General features: G+C 32.7%; 2 protein-coding genes across 2 annotated transcripts; one reads left to right on the forward strand and one right to left on the reverse strand.

Moving 5' to 3' along the window:
• The first annotated feature begins 6,470 nt into the window (after positions 1 to 6,470).
• LOC125594031 (prolyl endopeptidase-like) lies at positions 6,471 to 10,042 on the forward strand. The gene is made up of 11 exons (XM_048770351.1): positions 6,471 to 7,024; positions 7,111 to 7,311; positions 7,383 to 7,456; positions 7,533 to 7,695; positions 7,778 to 8,371; positions 8,636 to 9,016; positions 9,088 to 9,163; positions 9,233 to 9,296; positions 9,391 to 9,526; positions 9,627 to 9,740; positions 9,826 to 10,042. The coding sequence occupies exons 1-11, from the start codon at positions 6,512 to 6,514 to the stop codon at positions 9,889 to 9,891; spliced, it is 2,382 nt and encodes a 793-aa protein (XP_048626308.1). The 5' UTR covers positions 6,471 to 6,511; the 3' UTR covers positions 9,892 to 10,042.
• A 336-nt stretch (positions 10,043 to 10,378) lies between these two features.
• Positions 10,379 to 15,164, reverse strand: LOC125594030 (L-ascorbate oxidase homolog). The gene is made up of 8 exons (XM_048770350.1): positions 14,838 to 15,164; positions 14,637 to 14,746; positions 12,898 to 13,168; positions 12,245 to 12,344; positions 11,490 to 11,835; positions 11,033 to 11,398; positions 10,884 to 10,962; positions 10,379 to 10,815 (listed from the first exon to the last, which is right to left on the reverse strand). Exons 1-8 carry the CDS (start codon positions 14,976 to 14,978, stop codon positions 10,603 to 10,605), a joined length of 1,626 nt encoding a protein of 541 aa, XP_048626307.1. The 5' UTR covers positions 14,979 to 15,164; the 3' UTR covers positions 10,379 to 10,602.
• Between the last annotated feature and the right edge of the window lie 6,445 nt (positions 15,165 to 21,609).

Below are 21,609 nucleotides of genomic sequence, written 5' to 3' on the forward strand. Positions count from 1 at the left end.
GCTATCATTCTTGTCTCCGTTCATTCTAGCGAACACGATGGTCTCCGACATTGACCGGGACAGCTTCAGCACTGTCGGATAAACCTTGACGCAGGGGCCACAATGTTTCAGACCGACGTCGAGCACAATCAGCTTGCCTCCACTGAGATTCTCGTCGATCGGCTTCTCCATGTCAGCTCTGCCGTGCAACTGCACCACTGCCGAGTGGTTGTCGCCGTAGTATAGCACATCCCCCATTAGCTGGTTTGGTCCGATACCTACCAAATGGTCAACGTTTTCCACATATTTTACGTGTTTGCCTCTACTAAATTTTTTTTTCTCAGTTTTACAAAGATTTGAATTTTTTAGATTTTTACATTTAAAAAAAATATCATACTAATTTTTTTTATCATATTTTAGTTTCAAAAACTATTATTTTATGTAGTTGTCATCTTTAATTATTACAGATAAAATAGGTAACTGAAACACAAAACTTATATCTTAAAATCAATAAATATTATACTCCCTCCGTTCCTAAAAGATCCATGTTATATTTTTTTCACACTTATTAAAAAAACATTTAAAATTATATTTCCCAATACATTGTTTTTCTTAATTAACTATTCCCAATAACTTTTAACCAATGAGAATTTATTAAACACAATTGTATTTTTTGAAAAGTACAATTTTTCATTAATTAATAATATATTGAAAATGTAAAAAATGTATCTTCTTGAAACAATTTTTTTTTTTTAAAAATGGATCTTTAAGGAACAGAGAAAATATCATTTATATTTATGAGAGGCAGGTATTAGAGTAAAAGTAATTGGAGAAATTTCAAATAATGCCTTATATACAAATCTACTTCTGTATATAGAATATACAACCATTATTTTTATTTCTATAAAAATATATAAAAATATTTTAAATAATTATAAATAAATAATTTATAAAAAGAAAATTGATGAAACATCATATATTCTTTCTATAATTATGCAATTAGTTACCATAAATTATCATTTGTAATATTACTTAGTTTTTTTTGGTAACTTGTATTAATTGGTTGTAGAGTTTCCATTTATTTTTAGATTTGATTAAAATAAATATTTAATAAAAATCATCAACCAATCAAATTATAATAATTTGTTGAAACTTCACCTATAAGCGATAAGTCAGCAGAAGTCAATAAAGTGACTTCTCAATTAATATATAGGGGTTTGCATCGATAGAAGATGTCCTCAAGATTTATATAAATAGATTTGATAAAAGTCTCATAAATAATTTAGAAACTCTAATAAAATGATTTTGTATGCCAGAACGAAAAAATGTTTTAAATAATTTCAAAATCTTTATAAATGATTTATAAATCTCGTGGGGGTTTTAAAAAAAAAACATTAAATTTCTAATAATGCCTTATATGCAAATCTGATTATGTATATAGAATATACAACCATTATATTTATTTCTATAAAAGTATATAAAATATTTTAAATAACTAAAAATAAATAATTTATAAAAAAAATTGATAAAACATTATATATTCTTTCTATAATTATGTAATTAGTTACCATAAATTATTATATGTAATATTACTTAGTTTTTTTTTGGTAACTTGTATTAATTGGTTGTAGAGCTTCATTTTCTTTTTAGATTTGATTAAAATAAATATTTAATAAAAGTCATCAACCAATCAAATTATAACAATTTCTTGAAACTTCACCTATAAGCGACACATCAGCAGAAATCAATAAAATGACTTCTCAATTAATATGTAGAGGATTTGTTCTATAAAAATAATTTCTAAATGTATACACATATTAATAAAAATAAATAAAATTTATATCATATATATTAATTTATAGAAAAAATAAAATTTCATCAGTAATAATTCAGATATTAATTATTATTTTTAAAATACAATTTAGTATTATCAAACAAAACAAAATTTACAGAACACAGAAATTTTCTATCAGTGTAAAGCAAAATTTTATCTCTGAACTTTATTTTTGCGAAAACTGAAATAGTAAAATTAGACATGGACATAAGTATGATATGGCTTTTGTTTTGTTTTGGTAAAAGCATATGTATAAGACTTATTTGCATAGTTCAAAGAAGTGAATACAGTCGAAGTAACCGAATCATTATGGTATAGTGTTTGATATAAAGATGGGGATTTAAAATTAGTAAAATGTGAGAATTTAATGTGTAGAAAGTTGGATGGAAGTGGTAGATTTTGAGGCAATAAATAGTGGGAAGAATTATGAGGTGTTGCAGTTAATGACGCAAGGCATGCATTTGGTTTCTCATCCACACTACTAATAATAAAAGTCCATTTTTATTGGAGTTTGTTCCGTTTATAAAGAAAATACCAGTGAATAAAATAAGAAAGAAAGAAAGATTTTAAGAAAAATTGTGACAAGGAATAAATGAGACTTTGCAGGTTGTGGGAGTGATGAGTGCGACATATCAATAGACAGAAGGGAAATATGATTATATAAACGATGTCAATTTAATTGCATTTTGCTAAAACAATAGGGACAGACCTTATTCTTAAAGAGAAATACTTCGTGGAATTTATAGCGTATCATGGTTAATTGCTAGGTCAAAAAGGCAGAACTTATATTTTATTCTAAATTTTGGTGTTACATTTAGTCATTTACATAGCCTTGGATTCTGCAATCCTCTCCTAGGTGGAGGATGGACCCATCAGTTGGAAGTTGCCGCACATGAACAGAAGTCAGACATTGGAAATTTTACATGATTCTCAACAATATACTACTATAGTACTTATAAAACAAATATTTCTCGAGGCAAAAACAAAACAAATGTGCAAATTAAAGACCAAAAAAAAAGTTTTTCTTTTCGTGTTTCTTTGGTTATATTTTTTCTACATATATTTTTTTTAAACGATACAATCTGTATAGATTTCAAAATATTTTGAAAATCTCAAGCAAACAGACTCCCTTTATCTCTCTATTAATTCTTAGAGCATTTCCAATCAATTTCTATTTATGCTTCTAACATAAGAATTGTTATTTTTTTCTTCTATTTATAGATAAGAAATATAGCATTTTTCTATATTTTACTTTATATTTATACAGCTCTGTTTTAAGAAATATATTTGAGCAAAACTCATCTCTATTAAATATTTTTTTCTATTTTCATGGTAAAAATAGATGAATATATTCGAGATGGTATTAATAGCTTCAAATTAATTTGGACGTGTCGTAATGTGTTCAAGACATCTTAAAGTTTGGCGTTAAGGAGAAAAATACCAAACTTGTACGTCGGGCCATGTATCGAATAAAAAAAACTTCCACCAGCCAACGTGTGAATATAGCCCTGGGAATATAGTATAATCAATGGTTGTTATGGATCATGCAACATTGCAACTACCATATAAAATATCGGGACTCAATGAGTTCGAGACACTAAACGTTTACTCTCATTGACACATTATCAATCTACGTACAACACAGCTTAAAAAAAGTCGTGACTTAAATTTATGATTGTAACATTTTAGTATTTTAAAGACTAGTTAGATAAACATTTAGATCGTGACAAAAAAAAAGATAAATATTTAGCTATAACCAGTTTATATTTTAAGTATTTTACGTTACCGATTAAATTTTTTGATTTGATAGTTTACGGTAACGTCTACATTGTATAGCTGTTAACCAATAACTAATTATGTATCACGATTCTGAAGTTTCATAACAAAGTTCAAACTTCAAAGAATATGTTTGTCGCAGTTTGTCAATAAAATTAATAACTTTTTCACTCTATTCAGTTCAATATCATTAGAAATTAATATTCTTAACAGTAGTCAATTAGAGATGGAGCCGTTTAATTTGTGGTCAGAACTCAGAAATGGGTATGAAAAGGAAACCGAACGGTAAGAGAACCTCGTTGAATTTCTTTTGACATTTGCAAAAGAAACCACCACGAGAAAAGTAAACTAAAAACCTCAAATAAAAAATCCAATCACTCCTTCACTGTTTTTATGTTCGTAGTTGTTAGTTCTTAGAGCAACTTTATCAATGAGTTTTTCAATTTGGAGTTCTCACTTCCCAAACAATAATATTCTAATACCACATATTAGAAAATTAAATTCTTATAGAAAAATTAGATGATTTTTAAAGGCAACACATATTTTTCTAAAGAGGTTCTATACTATCTCACTCTCTCCCATATTTTTCTTTTAACTTTTATTTTCTTAAACATTGAGACACTCTCCTAAAGACTCCCATTGGAATTGCTCTTATATCTGTTTGAATCCGAATATTTAAATAGATCACTCTTTCATTTGATTTAAACATAATCTAGATTCTAGGGTTTCGTTTGGAAAAAAAAAAATACTTGGTTCATAAATTTCCTGCTACAACAACAACTGTACATCACCATCATTAAGAGAACCCCATCTGCCTCTTTCGCAACCTAATAAATATTCTCACCCTTCCCCATCTTTCGCTTCTCTCATCTATTGTTCTCTTTGTAGGTTTTCGCCTTTCTCCTTTTTGTTGAAAAAAGGTTCTCGCCTTTCTTTTGTATGAAAACCCTTTTTCCTTTTAGTCAAAATAAAACCCGTTCCTCCTTATTGTGTACCTCTCCTGATTACATACGACGGAAAGGAAAGAGAAGAAAGTTTTGATCATGCCGGTTTGACAAAAGAGTTTCTTATAGATATCTTTGGCATTCTGTCCACCTCCTCTACATATGTGTATGGACGATGTGTTCTGTGAGTGGAGGTGGGCATACTGCCAATAGAGATCTGTTAGGGCTTCTTTGTAAAACTCCTCATGATTTTATGCACTCAAGATTATACAGTAGCTCATGGTGATCAAGATCATCTGATGAACACTTAGATCTCAGTTTGAAGAAATATTGTATTTTCTCGAATTTACTTAACCTTATTATGTGTAATCGTGATTTTTATTGAGTCATTACTCATTAGTTGACATTCCCTGTGTCTCCTTTGATCTGATTGATCTCTCTGAAGTTTTGTTGCTTTCCTTGGTTGAGACTCTAATCTGTTGGTGGTTTCTAAGATTGATCACATTCATCACATTTTGATTGTAAAAAAACTTAAAATCTTTTAACTTTCAATGGCGTTGACCAGTGTGCAATTCTGAAGTAGTGGTGGCGTTTGGGACGTTTACATCATCTAGGAACGGTAATATATTATTCATAAAGAAAGAGGACCCATTACTCAAAAATATGGACAGCTAGATTGAAATCACAGGAGAATATGGTAATGGAAAAGAAGAATTAACTCTACTTTTATGTTTTTAAGCCCACACAGTGTTATTATGATGTTTTCTTTTATTGAAGTTTGAATCCATGTGTATATAGAAAGTGATTACTTGTGTTTATTTGTACTATTGCACTGATGATAGTGTTCAATCTGATTACATGGTTGGAGAAAAAAATCAAGTTCATCCTTCAAATGGCTATTTCCTTAGTTATTGTGATGTTTTTAATGGTGGAAGTTGGAATGTAAACATATGTAAAGTTGCAGGGATCTATATTTTTTTTTTGTGATAGTATGTGTTTTAACATTCTGATGAGTATTTCTTTTTACTATATGTTTGGTATATATGAGTATTTTACTTCAAAATAGATTATCATTATATTTATACTTTTTTCATACATTTCTATCATCAAATGTCCTTTTTAATGTCGATTTTGATTAATTATGCTTTCCATAGTTTGAAACCGTCTTGTAAATATATATCCTTGCATTAGATTTACCAAGAAGCTCGCTGTTGTTTTGTGGGCCATAGGTGAAAGCAGTATGTTTACATTGTCAGTATTTTAAACTTCGTGTTTTATAACGTAGACAAAATAAATCATGTGAATGATACATGACGTCCCATGACTAAGAGTAGATATGTGCCAACGGTTTTACCGATTAATTAGGGTATAGATTATAAATACTAGTCCATTAATTACTTTGAGGTGGGGGAGTCTATATATAGTTTAGCGAACGATTAATCATCTTTTGCAAAACTGCGTAATAGTAATGTATTATTACATTTTTGGAACTCATGAAAAGTGACTGGGCTTTTACATAGGGGACTGAAGTCTAATACGGGCCTCAGATTCTATAATAACTTTTAGACCCAAAGACTTTTTATATAGTTCGACATTATATAGTCTACGCTTTCTGTCAACATCGTCTGTGAACTGGACAGACACCGGGAGGTCCAGGACACTCGAGTCTATCATCCACACCATAATTTTGGTCTTATTAAAGTTTTTTTCTTTTGGTTATGTTGTTTGAAGCCAATAATTTAGAACTTGGATGGATACTTTGTGTGGTTTATTCATCCAGCTTAAGAATGTAACCCTGTAACGTTGTTGACAAAATATCTACAAAAAGAAAAATACTTGTAAGCTTGTAAAGAGTTCCCAAGCTGATCCACATAAAAAAAAAGAAATATACTTATGTATCAAATATAAAAATATGGAAACATATATAAGTGGGTGAAGAAGATAGAATAGAATAGAAGAAGAGGTGAGAGAAGGACCAATGTTAACAGCGTTTGCAGTCAACGCGCGTTCTCAGATTTTCGCTTTCCCAGCGATCAGTTTCCGCCTCCGTATAAATACCTTACGTCAATCTTCTTCTTCTCTTCTCCTCCTCAACAAAACCTTCTCCAATCAACGACCCGAGTCTCGCCCTCGTTCTTCTTCTTCTTCTTCCAGTCCAATCTCTGCGACCATGGGATCTTCCAAGGACCGACTTCAGTATCCTTCAGCTCGGCGTGATGACTCCGTCGTCGAGGATTATCACGGCCTCAAGATCAAAGATCCCTATCGTTGGTTAGAGGATCCTGACGCTGAAGAAGTGAAGGAGTTTGTGCAAAACCAAGTCAGACTTACAGATTCCGTTCTCGAAAACTGCGAAACTAAAGAGAAGCTCCGACACAATATAACATCCCTTATCGATCATCCACGCTACGGTTCACCGTTCAGACGAGGGGACAGGTTCTTTTACTTCCACAACACCGGTCTACAAGCACACAGTGTGCTGTACATGCAGGTCAGACACACATGTCTGTTTTGTAACTCTCCTCCACATTTGTTTTTTTTTATTCATTTGACTTTTGACTGGTGTTGTGTTTCCAGGGTGATTTAGAAGCTGAGCCTGAGGTCTTGCTTGATCCCAACACTCTTAGCGATGATGGGACAGTGTCCTTAAACACGCTTTCTATCAGCGAGGATGCTAAGTACTTGGCCTATGGTCTTAGCTCAAGTGGTAGTGACTGGGTGACGATTAAGGTGATCAAGATCGAGGATAAGAAAGTGGAGCCTGATACTTTATCATGGGTATGCTCATTACACCTGGTTCATTAAGTTCTTCTACCATATATACTTGATGATCCTTTTGTGTTGAACAGGTTAAGTTCAGTGGGATTACATGGACGCATGATACTAAAGGATTTTTCTACGGTCGTTACCCTGCCCCAAGTAAGTCAAATACATGTGTTGGAAGAAGACTTTTATTGTAGTTCAGATAGCTTAGCTGCTCTGCCATTTTTGATCTGCAGGGATGGAGAGGGTATTGATGCTGGTACAGAGACTAATTCGAATCTTTATCATGAGATGTACTACCATTTCCTTGGGACAGATCAGTCTCAAGATATCTTATGCTGGAGAGATCATGAGAATCCCAAGTATATGTTCGGAGCTGAAGTCACCGATGATGGGAAGGTAACACAACCATGTTCTTTATCTGGAACCTTAGTTATTATTATTAGCTATTTAAATTTCATCATGTTGTTTCTTCATGCAGTACCTAATCATGAGCATTGGAGAGGGTTGTGACCCTGTCAACAAATTATACTACTGCGACCTTTCTTCACTTTCAGGAGGTCTTGAGAGTTTCAGAGGAAGCAGCACTTTTCTTCCTTTCACTAAGCTTATTGACTCATTCGACGCGCAATATATTGTTATCTCAAATGATGAGACTCTGTTCACTTTCTTGACAAATAAAGACGCCCCTAAGTACAAATTAGTTCGAGTTGATCTAAAGGAACCGACTAGTTGGACTGATGTTATTGAAGAACACGAGAAGGATGTCCTGGAATCAGCGTGTGTAGTCAATGGGAATCGACTGGTCGTATGCTATATGAGCGACGTCAAGCACATTCTGCAAATTAGGGACTTGGAATCTGGTTCTTTGCTTCACCAGTTAGATGTGGATATTGGTTCAGTATCTGATGTTTCTGCTCGGCGCAAGGACAATGCCTTCTTCTTTAGCTTTACTAGCTACCTCACTCCCGGTGTGATTTACAAGTGTGACTTAGCTAATGGATCTCCTGAAGTTAAGGTATTTAGGGAGGTTGATGTACCTGGATTTGATAGAGAAGCATTTCAAGCCACTCAGGTAACACATTCTCTTGTAGTATCTGTCTTTTTCCCTTCATAATCATTTTCATATCGTATGTTCAATGTTCAACAAATCGTTAGGCAGCATTAAATGTTTTAGATGGGATTATTGATTATATGGGCGCCTAGGCCCAATTTTTTGGACGCCTAGACCAATTTTATAAAGATATTACTCAAGAAAAATCATTTTGTTTAGATCCGATTTACCGGCTGATTTTTAGAACACTGCGTATGTTAAAGTCGCTTTTGCTCCTCTTGATAGGTATTCTATCCCAGCAAGGATGGAACAAAGATACCAATGTTTATCGTGGCGAAGAAGGGTATCAAGCTAGATGGATCACACCCATGTTTGCTGTACGCATATGGTGGGTTCAACATAAGTATAACACCATCTTTCAGTGCGAGTCGCATTGTGCTTAGCAAACATCTAGGTGTTGTTTTCTGCTTTGCGAACATTAGAGGTGGTGGGGAGTACGGTGAGGAATGGCACAAAGCGGGTTCACTTGCCAAAAAACAGAACTGCTTCGACGACTTCATAGCTGGGGCAGAGTATCTCGTGTCCGCTGGTTATACACAACCGAGTAAGCTTTGTATTGAAGGTGGGAGTAATGGTGGACTCCTGATCGGTGCTTGTATAAACCAGGTAACGGTATTAATTTCCTATTTTATTTAGTTTGCATACTTAGATATATAAAGGTTTTGATTGATGTGCAGAGACCAGACCTTTTTGGTTGTGCTTTGGCTCACGTGGGTGTTATGGATATGCTACGGTTTCACAAGTTTACCATAGGTAAGTTCAGTTAGCTCCACTCTCTCTCTTTCTCGTTTCAGTATCTCAGGAGGTGTTATGTATGCATAGGCCATGCGTGGACTTCTGACTACGGTTGCTCCGAGAATGAAAAGGAGTTCCATTGGCTTATAAAGTGAGTCTGTTTATATATATATGGTTATCTGATGTTGTGCTAGATTGTTTTCAATACTGATACAAAGTTAAAATTTGGATGTGTATTGTAAAAGGTACTCGCCTCTGCACAATGTGAAGAGACCATGGGAGCAACAAACTGGTAGTTTAGTTCAGTACCCATCAACCATGTTACTGACAGCTGATCATGATGACAGAGTTGTGCCACTTCACTCTTTGAAGTTGCTTGCGGTCCGTTTCAACTCTTCTTTCTTTCTTTTTTTATTGTATAGATTTGATTTTTGACTATTTACTAAGGAGTCCATATCGTTAAACTTGCGTACATCTACAGACGATGCAGCACGTGCTGTGCACAAGCTTAGAGAATAGTCCACAGACGAACCCCATAATCGGTCGCATAGAAGTTAAGGCCGGCCACGGAGCTGGTCGCCCAACACAAAAGATTGTAATGATAAAATTCTCTTTTCTTATGTTTTTACATTATATAACAACATTTTTCCATGGCTGACTGATTTTGAGATGTTGAACAGATTGATGAAGCGGCGGATCGGTATTCGTTCATGGCAAAGATGGTCAATGCTTCATGGACTGAGTAAAAAAACATTAGTTACTCCTTGCCTACATGCAGGAACATATATCTTTCTCAATTTTTTGTGTCCAAAACAAGGGCTTTTTATGAGTTACATACAAACAAAGTTGGGCACAATGTTTCTTTCATGCTCTATGATTCAGTTCTTTGAGAGTAAAGACTATAAGTGTTTAGTTAACCAAGACAACAAAGCTTACTACATCACTGAACAGTAATAACTCAGGCGTTGTTGGCCTAATTTGAAGCTTATAAACACATTTGAATCTTCACTGCAGCACGTGCGACACAAACATCAAAAGTGAAAGTATTATCTATGGCTGTTTCCGACAAGCAAACATCAAGATTCTTCAAAATGTAATGTATGACATCCCTTATATGGATGATTTATGAATAAAACATTTGAATGTAATTAGTGAAGCTGTCAGTTTGGTCATATAACTTAACTTGCACATTAGATGAGTATTCTGCACTGTTTAGATTGTATTTTTTTCAACTGTTAAACGAAGATTCATACCATAGCAAACTGTAACACTACGTCAATACGGCTTACAACAGAACTATATAACTATATATCGAATAAAGTTTCACTCTAGAGATTATTTTAAAAAGAATAAAAATTGAGACCTCGAGCTGAGATCATTACAAACTGATATACTAATATGACCATTACTCTTCCATAGAATGAATCAGCTGGTTTAGTTGACAATCTCTCCACATCTCAAAGCGGTCTGGTGCTACGACCGCTAGCTCTACCACATAGAAGAGCGTTCTTGGGGATTGGGAATTCATCTCTGAGAGAAGTGGAGGTTGTGTAGACACGTAAATAGAGCTGTTGTCCTAAGTACTGCCTTGCCCAAAATTCGGATCTTAGGTTCCACATCCCTACGTTGTCCAATGCTATGTATATGGCCGTCCATGAACTCGGGTACACCTATATATTAATTAATATATTAATTCACATTTGTCAAAAACATGCACTAGCTTTTGCCGTGAGTTTACCTGAACGGTGCAGCGAGCCAATGCATCCCGAAGATTATACTCGTTCCTACTGTCAGGACTCCATTTCCCACCGTCCATTCTATATCACAAGAACACAATAGCATGTTATCATTTTCTAACTAATGTGTAGATCAAGTGCATACACGTACCCAACAACCCAAAAAGAGTATCCATCAAGATGCCAGGTCTGAACTATATTCTCCGGGTTTTCGAAAACGATCTCCACAAAGGTTCTGTAATCTGCTTGCAAAACAGATGTGTCGAGGTATATTCCACCACCGGTGGGTTGGCTCTGCACGCTTCCAACTCTGTAAACACCATCAATCTTGAAGTAGTCCGCTAGTTTCAAAGGAGTGTCTGCGGGCTTAAACGATACGCTGTTGACCGCGTATCGTTGCTTCCCGTTGACCTGACCAGCAGAGCTAGCAAGTCTGATGGTTCTTGTGGTGTTTATCATACCGTAGTGGTATGATCCTTGTGGGTTAGGCCTTGGTCCACTCGCTGTAAGGTTAGTCCTACAAGACAAGAACATAACAGAGTCAGACCAAAACACCAAGGATCAGATTTATTTATTTATTTATTTTATATTTTGGAAAAGAAAGGTACCTGATGGCTCGGGCCTGGTTCAAGGACCAGTCGATTTGTATGGTTGGTCCACCAGGTATAGGACCAGAGACACCACCGGAAGAGCCGCTGTAGCGGAGAACACCAGTGGTGGTGAGGACAGTAGAGGTGAACCGAGAAGAGACCACCACGTAATAGTCATGTGCAGGCTGGTCAGCAGTCACAAGGACCGAGTAAGACTGACCAACGTGAACATCGAGAGAGGAGAAAGTAGTCTGAAGAGTGTGAGTCCCTTCGACTTCGACTACTTTCATCTTGTGGTTTTGAATGCGGAAGTTGAGGGAGTGTTGTAACCCTACGTTGGATATTCTCAGCCTGTACGTCTTACCTGAAAAGCTCAAATCATAAAGCAATCAGTAAACTGGGCATAGTCAAAGCTATCAGAAAATATGCAGCCACTGACTCTTACCAGAAATATAAATATATAATGTTATCAAGAACGCCGAATTATCTGAATCCCTTTTCTAAAATATTAAAGTTCTTCAAGTTATCTTATATTTTTATCTGATATTTTATCGGAATGTCCTATTTTTTTTTTCAAATTACCCAAAAATTTTGGAACGAAACAAAACCGGATTAAACCTAAAAAATTTCAAATACTAGTTAGTTCTCAACTGAACCGGAAACCAAACAACTTTCTTTTATAAATATCCGAACAATTTTTATATCTCTATATTCGAAAAATCGAACCAAAAAACAAACTAGTAGCTAGCTAAGAAGCAGGAAGGGGCAAAAACCTTGTTCAACATTGAGAGTGGCACCAGTTCCACGGCCATTGATGAGGATACCATCTGGTAAAGGAAGCTTCCTACCACTATCAAGCTTTGCCTTCAAATCCTACAGAAACGAGAAACACACACATTAATTATTAGTATGTAACCGGTTCAATGTTGCCTCGGTTCATCTTCTTTGTAAACCAACTCCAATTCCCGGTTTAGGACAAACTTAGTGGGGGTTATTGGTTAGTGTATTTTGATGGATTTGAAAATCCAAACTAAATCTAGTGTTATTGGTTCTATGATTTTAAATATGTATTGAAATCATGTGTTATTCGTTTAATGATTCATAAATTCTAATTCTAATCAAGTGTTATTCGTTTAATGATTCATCAATTCTAATTCAAATCAAGTGTTATTCAATCATACGGATTTACTAATAGATTTGATTTCATAATGTATTTGAATGGATTTGCATGAATTTCTTTGTGAAAAATACAAAGGCCCAAATCCGAAAGAAAACCTCCTGATTTGTAAATACTAATCCGAGAAAATTTGAAAATTTGTATATTTTACTTGGATTTATAAATACTATATGGATTTCTAAATCAATAAAAATACATAAACCAATAACACCTCCTTAATATATTTTTTAAATGCATTCAATCCTTTACCGTGTGATTGGATTTGTACCAGTCTCCGATGAGAACAGTGTAATCTCCGGCGGGGTCAGGGAAAGGGACGGGGATCCTAGGACGGCTGAGGATACGGATTCCACCAAAACCACCGGCGGCTTTGTGGAAAGCGAGAGAAGGAAAGTAGTAGAAACTTCCAATCTGATCCTTCACCTGAAGCATGTAAGTGTAGTTCTTCCCCGGCGGTATTGGGCATGTCGTTCCGTACACTCCGTCCACGTACGAGTTCCTCCTCTGCTGGACCCCATTCCTGTAATAATTATTATTTCAAATTATTACTAGATCATTTTACTACAAAAACTATTATGAAAATTGTTGATCTAGCACCCTACTGAAAAGTGTGCATAAATTGAATACAGCTAATATAGTTTGGTATGGTGGTGGACCCATTTACCCCACATGTAAATTAGAAAACATAGTGCGATACTCACTGTGTCATCAATTATCACCCCATCCATAAGAGCATAATTATAAGTGTTGTTATTATTTTCAAAAGTACTCTGAATTGCTGAACGTACCCCCACCCTGAAAAGTTTGCATAGATTTGAATACAACCAATAGTTCGGTAAGGTGGTTCCCTCACATGTAAATGTTTTGTAAAATATGGTGCAATAGTCACTGTATTAATTATTATCACCACATGTGTAAGAGCATAGTTATAAATTTTCATTTCCAAAATATTAGTTTTTACCCCAAAAGTATTCTGAATTATTAATCATGCCCCCTACCCTAAAAAGTTTTGCATAAACTTGAATACAGCTGGTAGTTTGGTAAGGTGGTGGACCATTTCCCCATGTGTAAATGTCTTGAAAATATAGTGCCATATTTACTGTGTATTATCACCTCATGCATAAAAGCATAATTATAAATGTATTATTTAGTTTTTACTCCAAAAGTATTCTGAATTGCTGATATTACCCCTATCCTAAAAAAGTTTGCATAAAAATTGAATACAGCTGATATAGTTTGGTAAGAGCACCCCCATTGAGAGTTCATGGGGAGAGTTCACACACAAATCAAGAAAAAAAAATAATAAAATAATTCAATCCCATAAACCTCTCTCTCCTAAAGCTCTCTTGGCTGAACCCCTCTCTCCTAAAGTTCATCACTGTAGCGCGGGCCCCACGTGTCGTGGCGGCCCGCGATTGGTCTAGTTTTTTTTTTTTTTTTTTTTTTTAAAAAACCAAAAAGAAAAAGAAAAAAGTTTTAATAATAAAAAACTAAAAAGATGAACCCTAAGAGGAGGTTCATTGATGTGGATGCTCTAAGGTGGTGGACCATTCCCCCCCCCTCCCCCCCCCCCCACATGTTTGATAATATAGTGCAATAGTCACTGTACCATTATCATCCCATGCATAATAAAAGCATAAATCAGAATTTATTTTATAATATGTTTTAATTAAATTTTAACCCCAATCACCGCAACTAATCATGTCGTATGTGGTGGGTAAATAGTTATTTCGTGGACTGAGTCCGACATGAAAGTGGCCAAAACCAAAAATTCTACGTACACTTGATTGTTTTTACGCATGTTTTTTTATTTTTACGTCACTAATAAAAAGGTAAGAAAGTAAAATACTATTCAGAAGCAATGTAAACTACTCGCCGACTAGGTCTAGCAACTATTATCAATCGACAGAGACTTCAATGTTAAAGGTACCTAACTTTTGAGTTAAACTAAAATTCTATTGTAATTACAAACTTGTAAAAAGACTTACCATGAAAGGAGGAAAGGTTCGTCGAGGTTATTGAAGATGTTGATGACGAGATTGTCATTAGTAACGGAGTGAATGTCCGGTCCGGGAAACTTCCCGTCGATCAGAATACCCTGAACCAGAAAACACAAACCGGATCTTGACAAAAAAAACAAACCGGAAATTTATCTTCTACGAGATCGATATTGGTTTAGTTATTAGTACCTGTTGGCGGACGCCGAGTGGGTAGATGTCACCGTATGTGACGTTCCAGTTAAAGAATCTGTACGGATCTTCTGCCGTGACAGTAAAGAGAATGGAAAACACGATGGTTAATGCGGTGGCGAATGAGGCATTGGCCGCCATTTTTGGTGGAAGCCGATGAATTAAGAAAATGTATTTTTGGCGTGATATTTGAGTCTAGAGTAATGTAGAGAAGAGAAGGCACGTATTAATAAGAGTTGACAGTAAAGAGATAGCTAGAGAGAGAGAGAGAGAGAGAGAGAGGGAATGAATACAAGAGAAGAAAACAAAGGTCAGTGTCGGTGGCTGGACCCACGAGCTACTCGGTGTTGCTTTGAAATATGTATTTGTCACCTACAATCCACATGGGGCATGGCTAAGCAAATTGGCCATTTTATATGGTTTTTGCCCTTAAAACATTAATATTAGAAACAAAATGAGTAAAATCATTTAGTACAAATGATTATTTGTGGTAATCTTTGGGCGATGGATTAACAATTGGCTTGTTTTTTTGGCAAACATTGGGTGATGAATTAACAGTATTGGAATTTATTTCTTTCCAGTCGTCAGTTTAATTAACTATTCTCTGCTTTTGGAGGGGAATATGTGGTATTTCCTCCATTTTTAATTATAAATAGTTTTACTTAAAAACACAAATATTTATAAAGCTGTAAATTGAAAAAAATATATCATTTAATCAATTATTTCAACCAATTATAAAAAATTTAACACTATTTTATTGATCATATAATATCTAATAAAAAATGCATTGAAATATGTAAACTACTTATATTATAAAACAAACTTTTTTTACTAGAACTATTTACATTTAGAAATAGAGGAAGTAATTTATTAGGCACACAACACAGCTTCGTTTATTTTTGTCTTATAAGATTTACTCTAAAACTCTTACAAGACAAAACACTAATATGTTAAATCAGAAAATTGCTTTTGCTAAATTAAATGTTTGGACAATTTTATAAAATTTATGGCAAAATAAACCATATTGAAGAAAGAGTCAACAAAAAATATATTGAAATTTCAAAAATGAATCATTTTAGTAGTAAAAAAAAATTAAAAGAGTAAATCTGATGTTTTTAATGATCTAAAACCATATGTAAATTTTTTAAAAATAATAATATTATTTCAATTGTAGAAAATGAAATTTAATTAGTGTTTATAAATTTGTTGATAAATACTTTTAAATCTAAAAATAAATTTTTATTAGTATTTACAAATAATAGTCTTTTATTATAAAATAGACTACCATCGTTTTATCTTTTCTTTTTGGGGGTTCTTGTGTACCCCTTTAAAACTGCTGGAAGATGAAAAAATGGGCCCAATTAATTCCTGGTTGCAAGATCAAATTTGTTTTGGAAGCTCAGCAATCAGCATTCATGATTTCATGTATTTGGAATTTGGTAAGCTTTTCCTTCACTTGTTATTCTCAATTTTTGGCTTTCAGCGAATATAAGCTCAGATGGTGTAAACAAATATTGAACTAGGTTCCAAAAGTAATCGGAGGAAAAACCTTCCGTGTACTTATCAAAAGTAGAACGTTAGCCTGACAGGGGTTTATATTTCCGGATATATCGCCAGTAACTACTCATACTTTTCTTTCTTGTGGGAGTCATTAACACATTTGTTAAAGATTTTTTCTTAGGTTCATCAACAATATAGTAGCCAATAAAACATTGTCAAACCATATTATGTTTTCATAATAAAAAAACAAAAATAATACAATTACCGAAAAATAATTTTATTAACGTTATTTATACCTACGGTAAATCTTAAAACCTAAATACTAAACCCTAATTTTACAGATGGTGTTATACAGATGGACGATTCCGTCAATTCCAGGATGATGGTGTTTTACAGATGAATCATGGAAAGAGAGATACTTTCTCTGGTCAGGGTTGTTCAGTACTTTAGAAGGATTTAAAGATCTGATGAGAGTAAGGAATGTACATGCTACTCTAACTCCTTTGCATGCGGAGATGGAGGCGCTACTATGGGCTATAGAATGTATGAGAAACTTACGACAATTTCAGGTTATGTTTGCAACAGATTGTTCTCAATTAGTGAAAATAGTTTCAGAACCAGAAGAATGACCCGCTTTTGCAAGTTATTTGGAAGATATTAAGAGTCTGAAAGAGAGTTTCATACGATCAGAGATTATTCATGTACCAATAACACAAAATACAAAGGCGGATAACCTAGCATGCAGTGTCAGGAGACAAACGTCTTTCGTCGTTCACATGGATCAACATCTGGTGTGGTTTACACAGTCAATATGAGTCTGTAATGTTGTTGAAAAAAAAACCCTAATTTTTGGGTAAACCCCCTAATCCTTTAAATTCTAGAATTTAGGATTTGGGATTTACCCAAAAATTTAGAATTGACCCAAAATTAGGATTTATCTAAAGGTCTAAGATTCAAGTTTTATCAAAGAGTGTAGGGTTTTATCCAAAGCTTATGGTTTAATATTTAGAATTTAGGGTTTAGATTTTTTCGCGGCATTAACAACGTTAATTTTTTTTTGGTAAGTTAACTTGATTTGCATGATTAGTTTGATTATATATTTTTTGCGTGGTTAATATATTACATTTTATGGCATGTTAGCAAATGTGATATTGTATATATATTGTTCTATTTTTATAATATCTGAATATATATAGTGACCGAAATATGTTATATTTAACTTATTTGGTTTATTCATCTAATTGGTTTGTTTTGATTTTATATCAGATTTTCATTTTGAACATGACATGTATACAATGTGTACATATATATAATCAGGTAATTAAGTTTCCTGAGAATCTAAAATAATCAATAATATATATACAGGGAAATGATGAGTATAAGTAGAAGTAATAATCATAATATAAACCAATGTTTTTAAACCCGATCCGGACACTAAACCGGACGACTTATCGGGTCGCTGGATCACTGGGTCGACCGCGGATGAACCGCGGATTAATAAATGAATTAATTTTATTATATAATAATATATTAGCTATGAAAATAAATATATAAAAACTAAAGTTTAATATTTTCTAAATGTTTTTTAAAACATAAAATAATAGTTTGGATATCTATATACTTTATGTTTAAAAAGTATTTAAGAAATACTTAAATTTAGTTTTTATATTTTTATTTTCATTTCACATGCAAAATATAAAAAAAAAAAGTAGTTTAGACTATTTAAAATTTTCTGTAACAAAGTAAGAGTTATGACATCTAAAAAAATCAAGATATAAAATTCACAAATATTTAAATATCTAATTTGAATAATAAATTAACTTCAAATTCAAAATAAACTAAAAATAAAAGATCATTGTAATAAATTGTCAATAACAGAAATAAACTAACACCAAATCACATCAACTAATTTTGGTTTTTTTAACATCGTCCACTTCATTTTTTTAGGTGGCATAGTAAAAAATCATCATCAAAATCTAAAAATTACAAATATAAAACTGAAAAGGAAAAACCTAATTTTTTTTGTCAGCATCTAACTTTTTAATTGAAAACTTAGAATATAAAACATAATCTAAAAACTAAAAAAAAGAGTAAAACTTATTTATTGGTTCAACCGGCGGTTCAACCGGTATCGGATTCCGGGGTTTAATGGGTTTTTGCGGGTTTTTACGGTTTTTTGCGAGTTTTTAAATATTGGGTTTTTCATAAAACCCAAACCGGATTTTTTCTGGGTCACCGGATTTATCGGTTCAACCGCGGGTCCGGGTCGGGTTTCAAAACACTGATATAAACAGGGAAAAATATTTGCCATCGTCGTCGTGTGTTGTGTGTGTATAAGAAAAAGTAACCATATGTCCATATCGTAAATGATACTGAGTATCTATTGTATCATATGTACAGATGTACATATTAGTTTTTGATATAATCTGTTTATGCAAGTATTAATAAGAAAGTATATAAACTGGTTTGATACTATTACATAAGAATGTGGTAAACCGGTTTTGTCAGATTTTAATTAATGGTTTGACATAATATGTTTAATTGTTTACCCCAAAAGAATGAGGTGAATCGTATCCAACGTTTGAGTGAACCGCTTTGTAAGATTTTTATAAAGAGTTAGGGCCTGCCTGGTTCAAACGCAGCGGTTGCGGTTGCGGAAATTTGCGGATGCAGGTGGTTGCGGTTTCTAGCGGTTTTAAGAGATTTGTACGACTGATTCTGCGGTTAGAAATTGGTGCGTTTGCGGAACACTTATGACTAGTTAACTACCAAATACAGCAGCAGTTAAATAATAAATTAACAATATTTATATTTTATATAATTATAAAAATATCAAAAATCATAATACTATAATAAATATGAAAATTACATTTAGAAAGTTATAGTTTTAAAATTTTAAAATGATAGAAAATATTTTTATTTTAAAATTCTATAATATTAATAAAATATAATAGATATATTTTAGTATTTTTATAGTTCCATTTAAAAAATTTTATTGAATATTTTTATTTTTGTATTTATATGGTTTTTGAATAAAAGAAAAAAAAATTATCCTTCCGCAACCGTCCGCAACCGCTAACGCTACCTGGAACCAGCTTTTGATTTTAAGAGGTTCAGAGCGGTTTGAAGCGATTTGTAGTGATTTGTATGATTGTTTCAAAACGCTTTCAGCTGCTAGCAACCGCAAAAGCTGCGTTTGCAAGTGGTAGCGGTGAAACCAGTCAAACCCTTAATCAATTATTTAATTATAATTCGGTGGTTTATGGAAATGAGTTTACTAGTCTAGCATAATATGTTTGACGTTAATGAGTGTAAATAAATGTGACTCATGTTTTAAAATTAACGACTTTCTAAAGAGAGTCTATTTTATAAAAAATCATACATGAGTAGAAATTGTGATTTAAAAAAAAAAAGAATATATTGATAATTTTTATTGGTTATTATGCTTTTTTTTGTCACATAATTGGCTATTATGTTGAATTTAGAGGTATCTTAAAAAGTGAACCTAAGGAAAACTCTATGTTAAATTAACTCTCCAAAAATGAATGTAAAGCGAGCAAGAAAAGAGAACATGTTTATTGCCAAATTAATATTTACTACAAGAAAATTATCATTGGGTGAACAAGCGACGCGTTAGCGCAATTTGAAAGAGCCGTGACTCTCCATATAATGGTAATAAATAGCTCTAGAATATAGTTGATCTTCTTCTTTTTTTTTTTTACCAAGAGCAATACTCCATATTTTACTCTAAAATAGTGCAACCAGTACTGAGTGTAATACCAAAATATAGTAAGGTTTTACTTCAATGTATTATTCCATTTTCTGTTCCAAAAATAATATATTTTATTAATAATTATTAATAATACTTTATATTTATAAAAAAATACTAGTTAACCCCAACTATTTTATGTTTACAAAAATTTCTTAAAAAATTTATTTAAATTAAACAGTTATTATTAAAAAGTACAAAAAATCATAAAAAAAATAAAAGACAATATATAAGTTGGTTTAATAGTGGCATTAGAATATTTTTCTCACAATGATCAACTAATACATTTCGTAATGAAACATAAGCTTCTTTATCTTTGATATTCTTAAATCAAACAAGAAAATTTTGAAATCAGACATTTTCATCTTATGTAATTTTGATATACGGAGGTATAGCTTCTCTTCCAAGTTCAGTTGGTGCATCAAATTCACGCTCATCCTTAATTATCATGTTATGTAAAATTATACATGTAGTCTTGATGTCATGTAACACATTTTTTTCCAAAACCGAATATGTTCTTTCACAATAGCGAAACGCAACTATAGATCATTTTATGTTATCTTTATTTTATATTATTATTTTTTGATTATAGTATATATTTTTATGTAAAATTATTAAATAATGGAATATCTTGTTTATTTATGTTATTGTATCATTTTAAAATATTATTTAAGTAAGAAATAAAAACATAAAAGATTTAAAGGATCAATTCACAAATAAAAAAGTTCAACACCAAAATGGAGTAATGACTAAGATTACTACTTAAATGGAGTAACCCTGGCCATTACTCCATTTTGGAGTTGAAAATAGAGTGGGGTTGGAAAAGATTTTACTTCAAAATGATGTTTGGAATAGAAAGTAGAGTAAGGTTGGAGATGCCCATATAGTTGATCTTATATAGTTGATCTTGATTGGCATGTATAAATTAAATGACGACAATTCAATCGACCAGAAAACTGAGAACTCTTTAAAAAGATCACAATATTAAGAAGGAAAGTGGATTAGATGTTCCATGTCATGTCTGGACAACATTCGATTCCAGAGTAGTACAGTGGTTGGAAGTTTGGAACCAGAAACGGAATCGTACAATACAATGGGTTTTGGATTTCGGTCTCAGTGAATATATGGAAGAATGAGTACACATATTTAAGTTTGAATGTAAGTTTTTGAAAATGATTCTTCTATCACGAATACTTTTCGATTATGTCTCCTCTTTTATGTAATAAGTGGTCTTCCACATTAATGTAAATTCAGAAAATTGGTATAAATCTTAACATTTGCATCTAAACAAATTTATATGCCTATATGAAATTATATCATACTAGCTTTTAAACAAAATACGACATGTGCAATTTTATATACAAAATTAAATTTTGGCTTGGAAAGAGAGTAATTTCTACTTGGATTCATATTTAAAAATGAATGATATATATAAACTGTTTAAACTTTCAAAATAATATAATTGTAAATATAGGAAATTTCCTTGGTAATATAAGAAAAATA

Source organism: Brassica napus (assembly GCF_020379485.1).
Source record: "Brassica napus cultivar Da-Ae chromosome A2 unlocalized genomic scaffold, Da-Ae chrA02_Random_30, whole genome shotgun sequence".
In the NCBI taxonomy this organism is placed as follows: Eukaryota; Viridiplantae; Streptophyta; class Magnoliopsida; order Brassicales; family Brassicaceae; genus Brassica; species Brassica napus.

Bases quoted from the DNA above. Each gene is read 5' to 3' on its own strand.
- LOC125594031 (XM_048770351.1), top strand. From the start codon at position 6,512: ATGTTAACAGCGTTTGCAGTCAACGCGCGTTCTCAGATTTTCGCTTTC. The intron at 7,457-7,532 runs GTCAAATACATG...TTTGATCTGCAG, and splicing joins CGTTACCCTGCCCCAAGTAA to GGATGGAGAGGGTATTGATG. The intron at 9,164-9,232 runs GTAAGTTCAGTT...ATGTATGCATAG, and splicing joins GTTTCACAAGTTTACCATAG to GCCATGCGTGGACTTCTGAC.
- LOC125594030 (XM_048770350.1), bottom strand. From the start codon at position 14,978: ATGGCGGCCAATGCCTCATTCGCCACCGCATTAACCATCGTGTTTTCC. The intron at 12,345-12,897 runs GTAAAGGATTGA...TCGTTTCTGTAG, and splicing joins GGTACAAATCCAATCACACG to GATTTGAAGGCAAAGCTTGA. The intron at 10,963-11,032 runs GTACGTGTATGC...CTTGTGATATAG, and splicing joins TACTCTTTTTGGGTTGTTGG to AATGGACGGTGGGAAATGGA.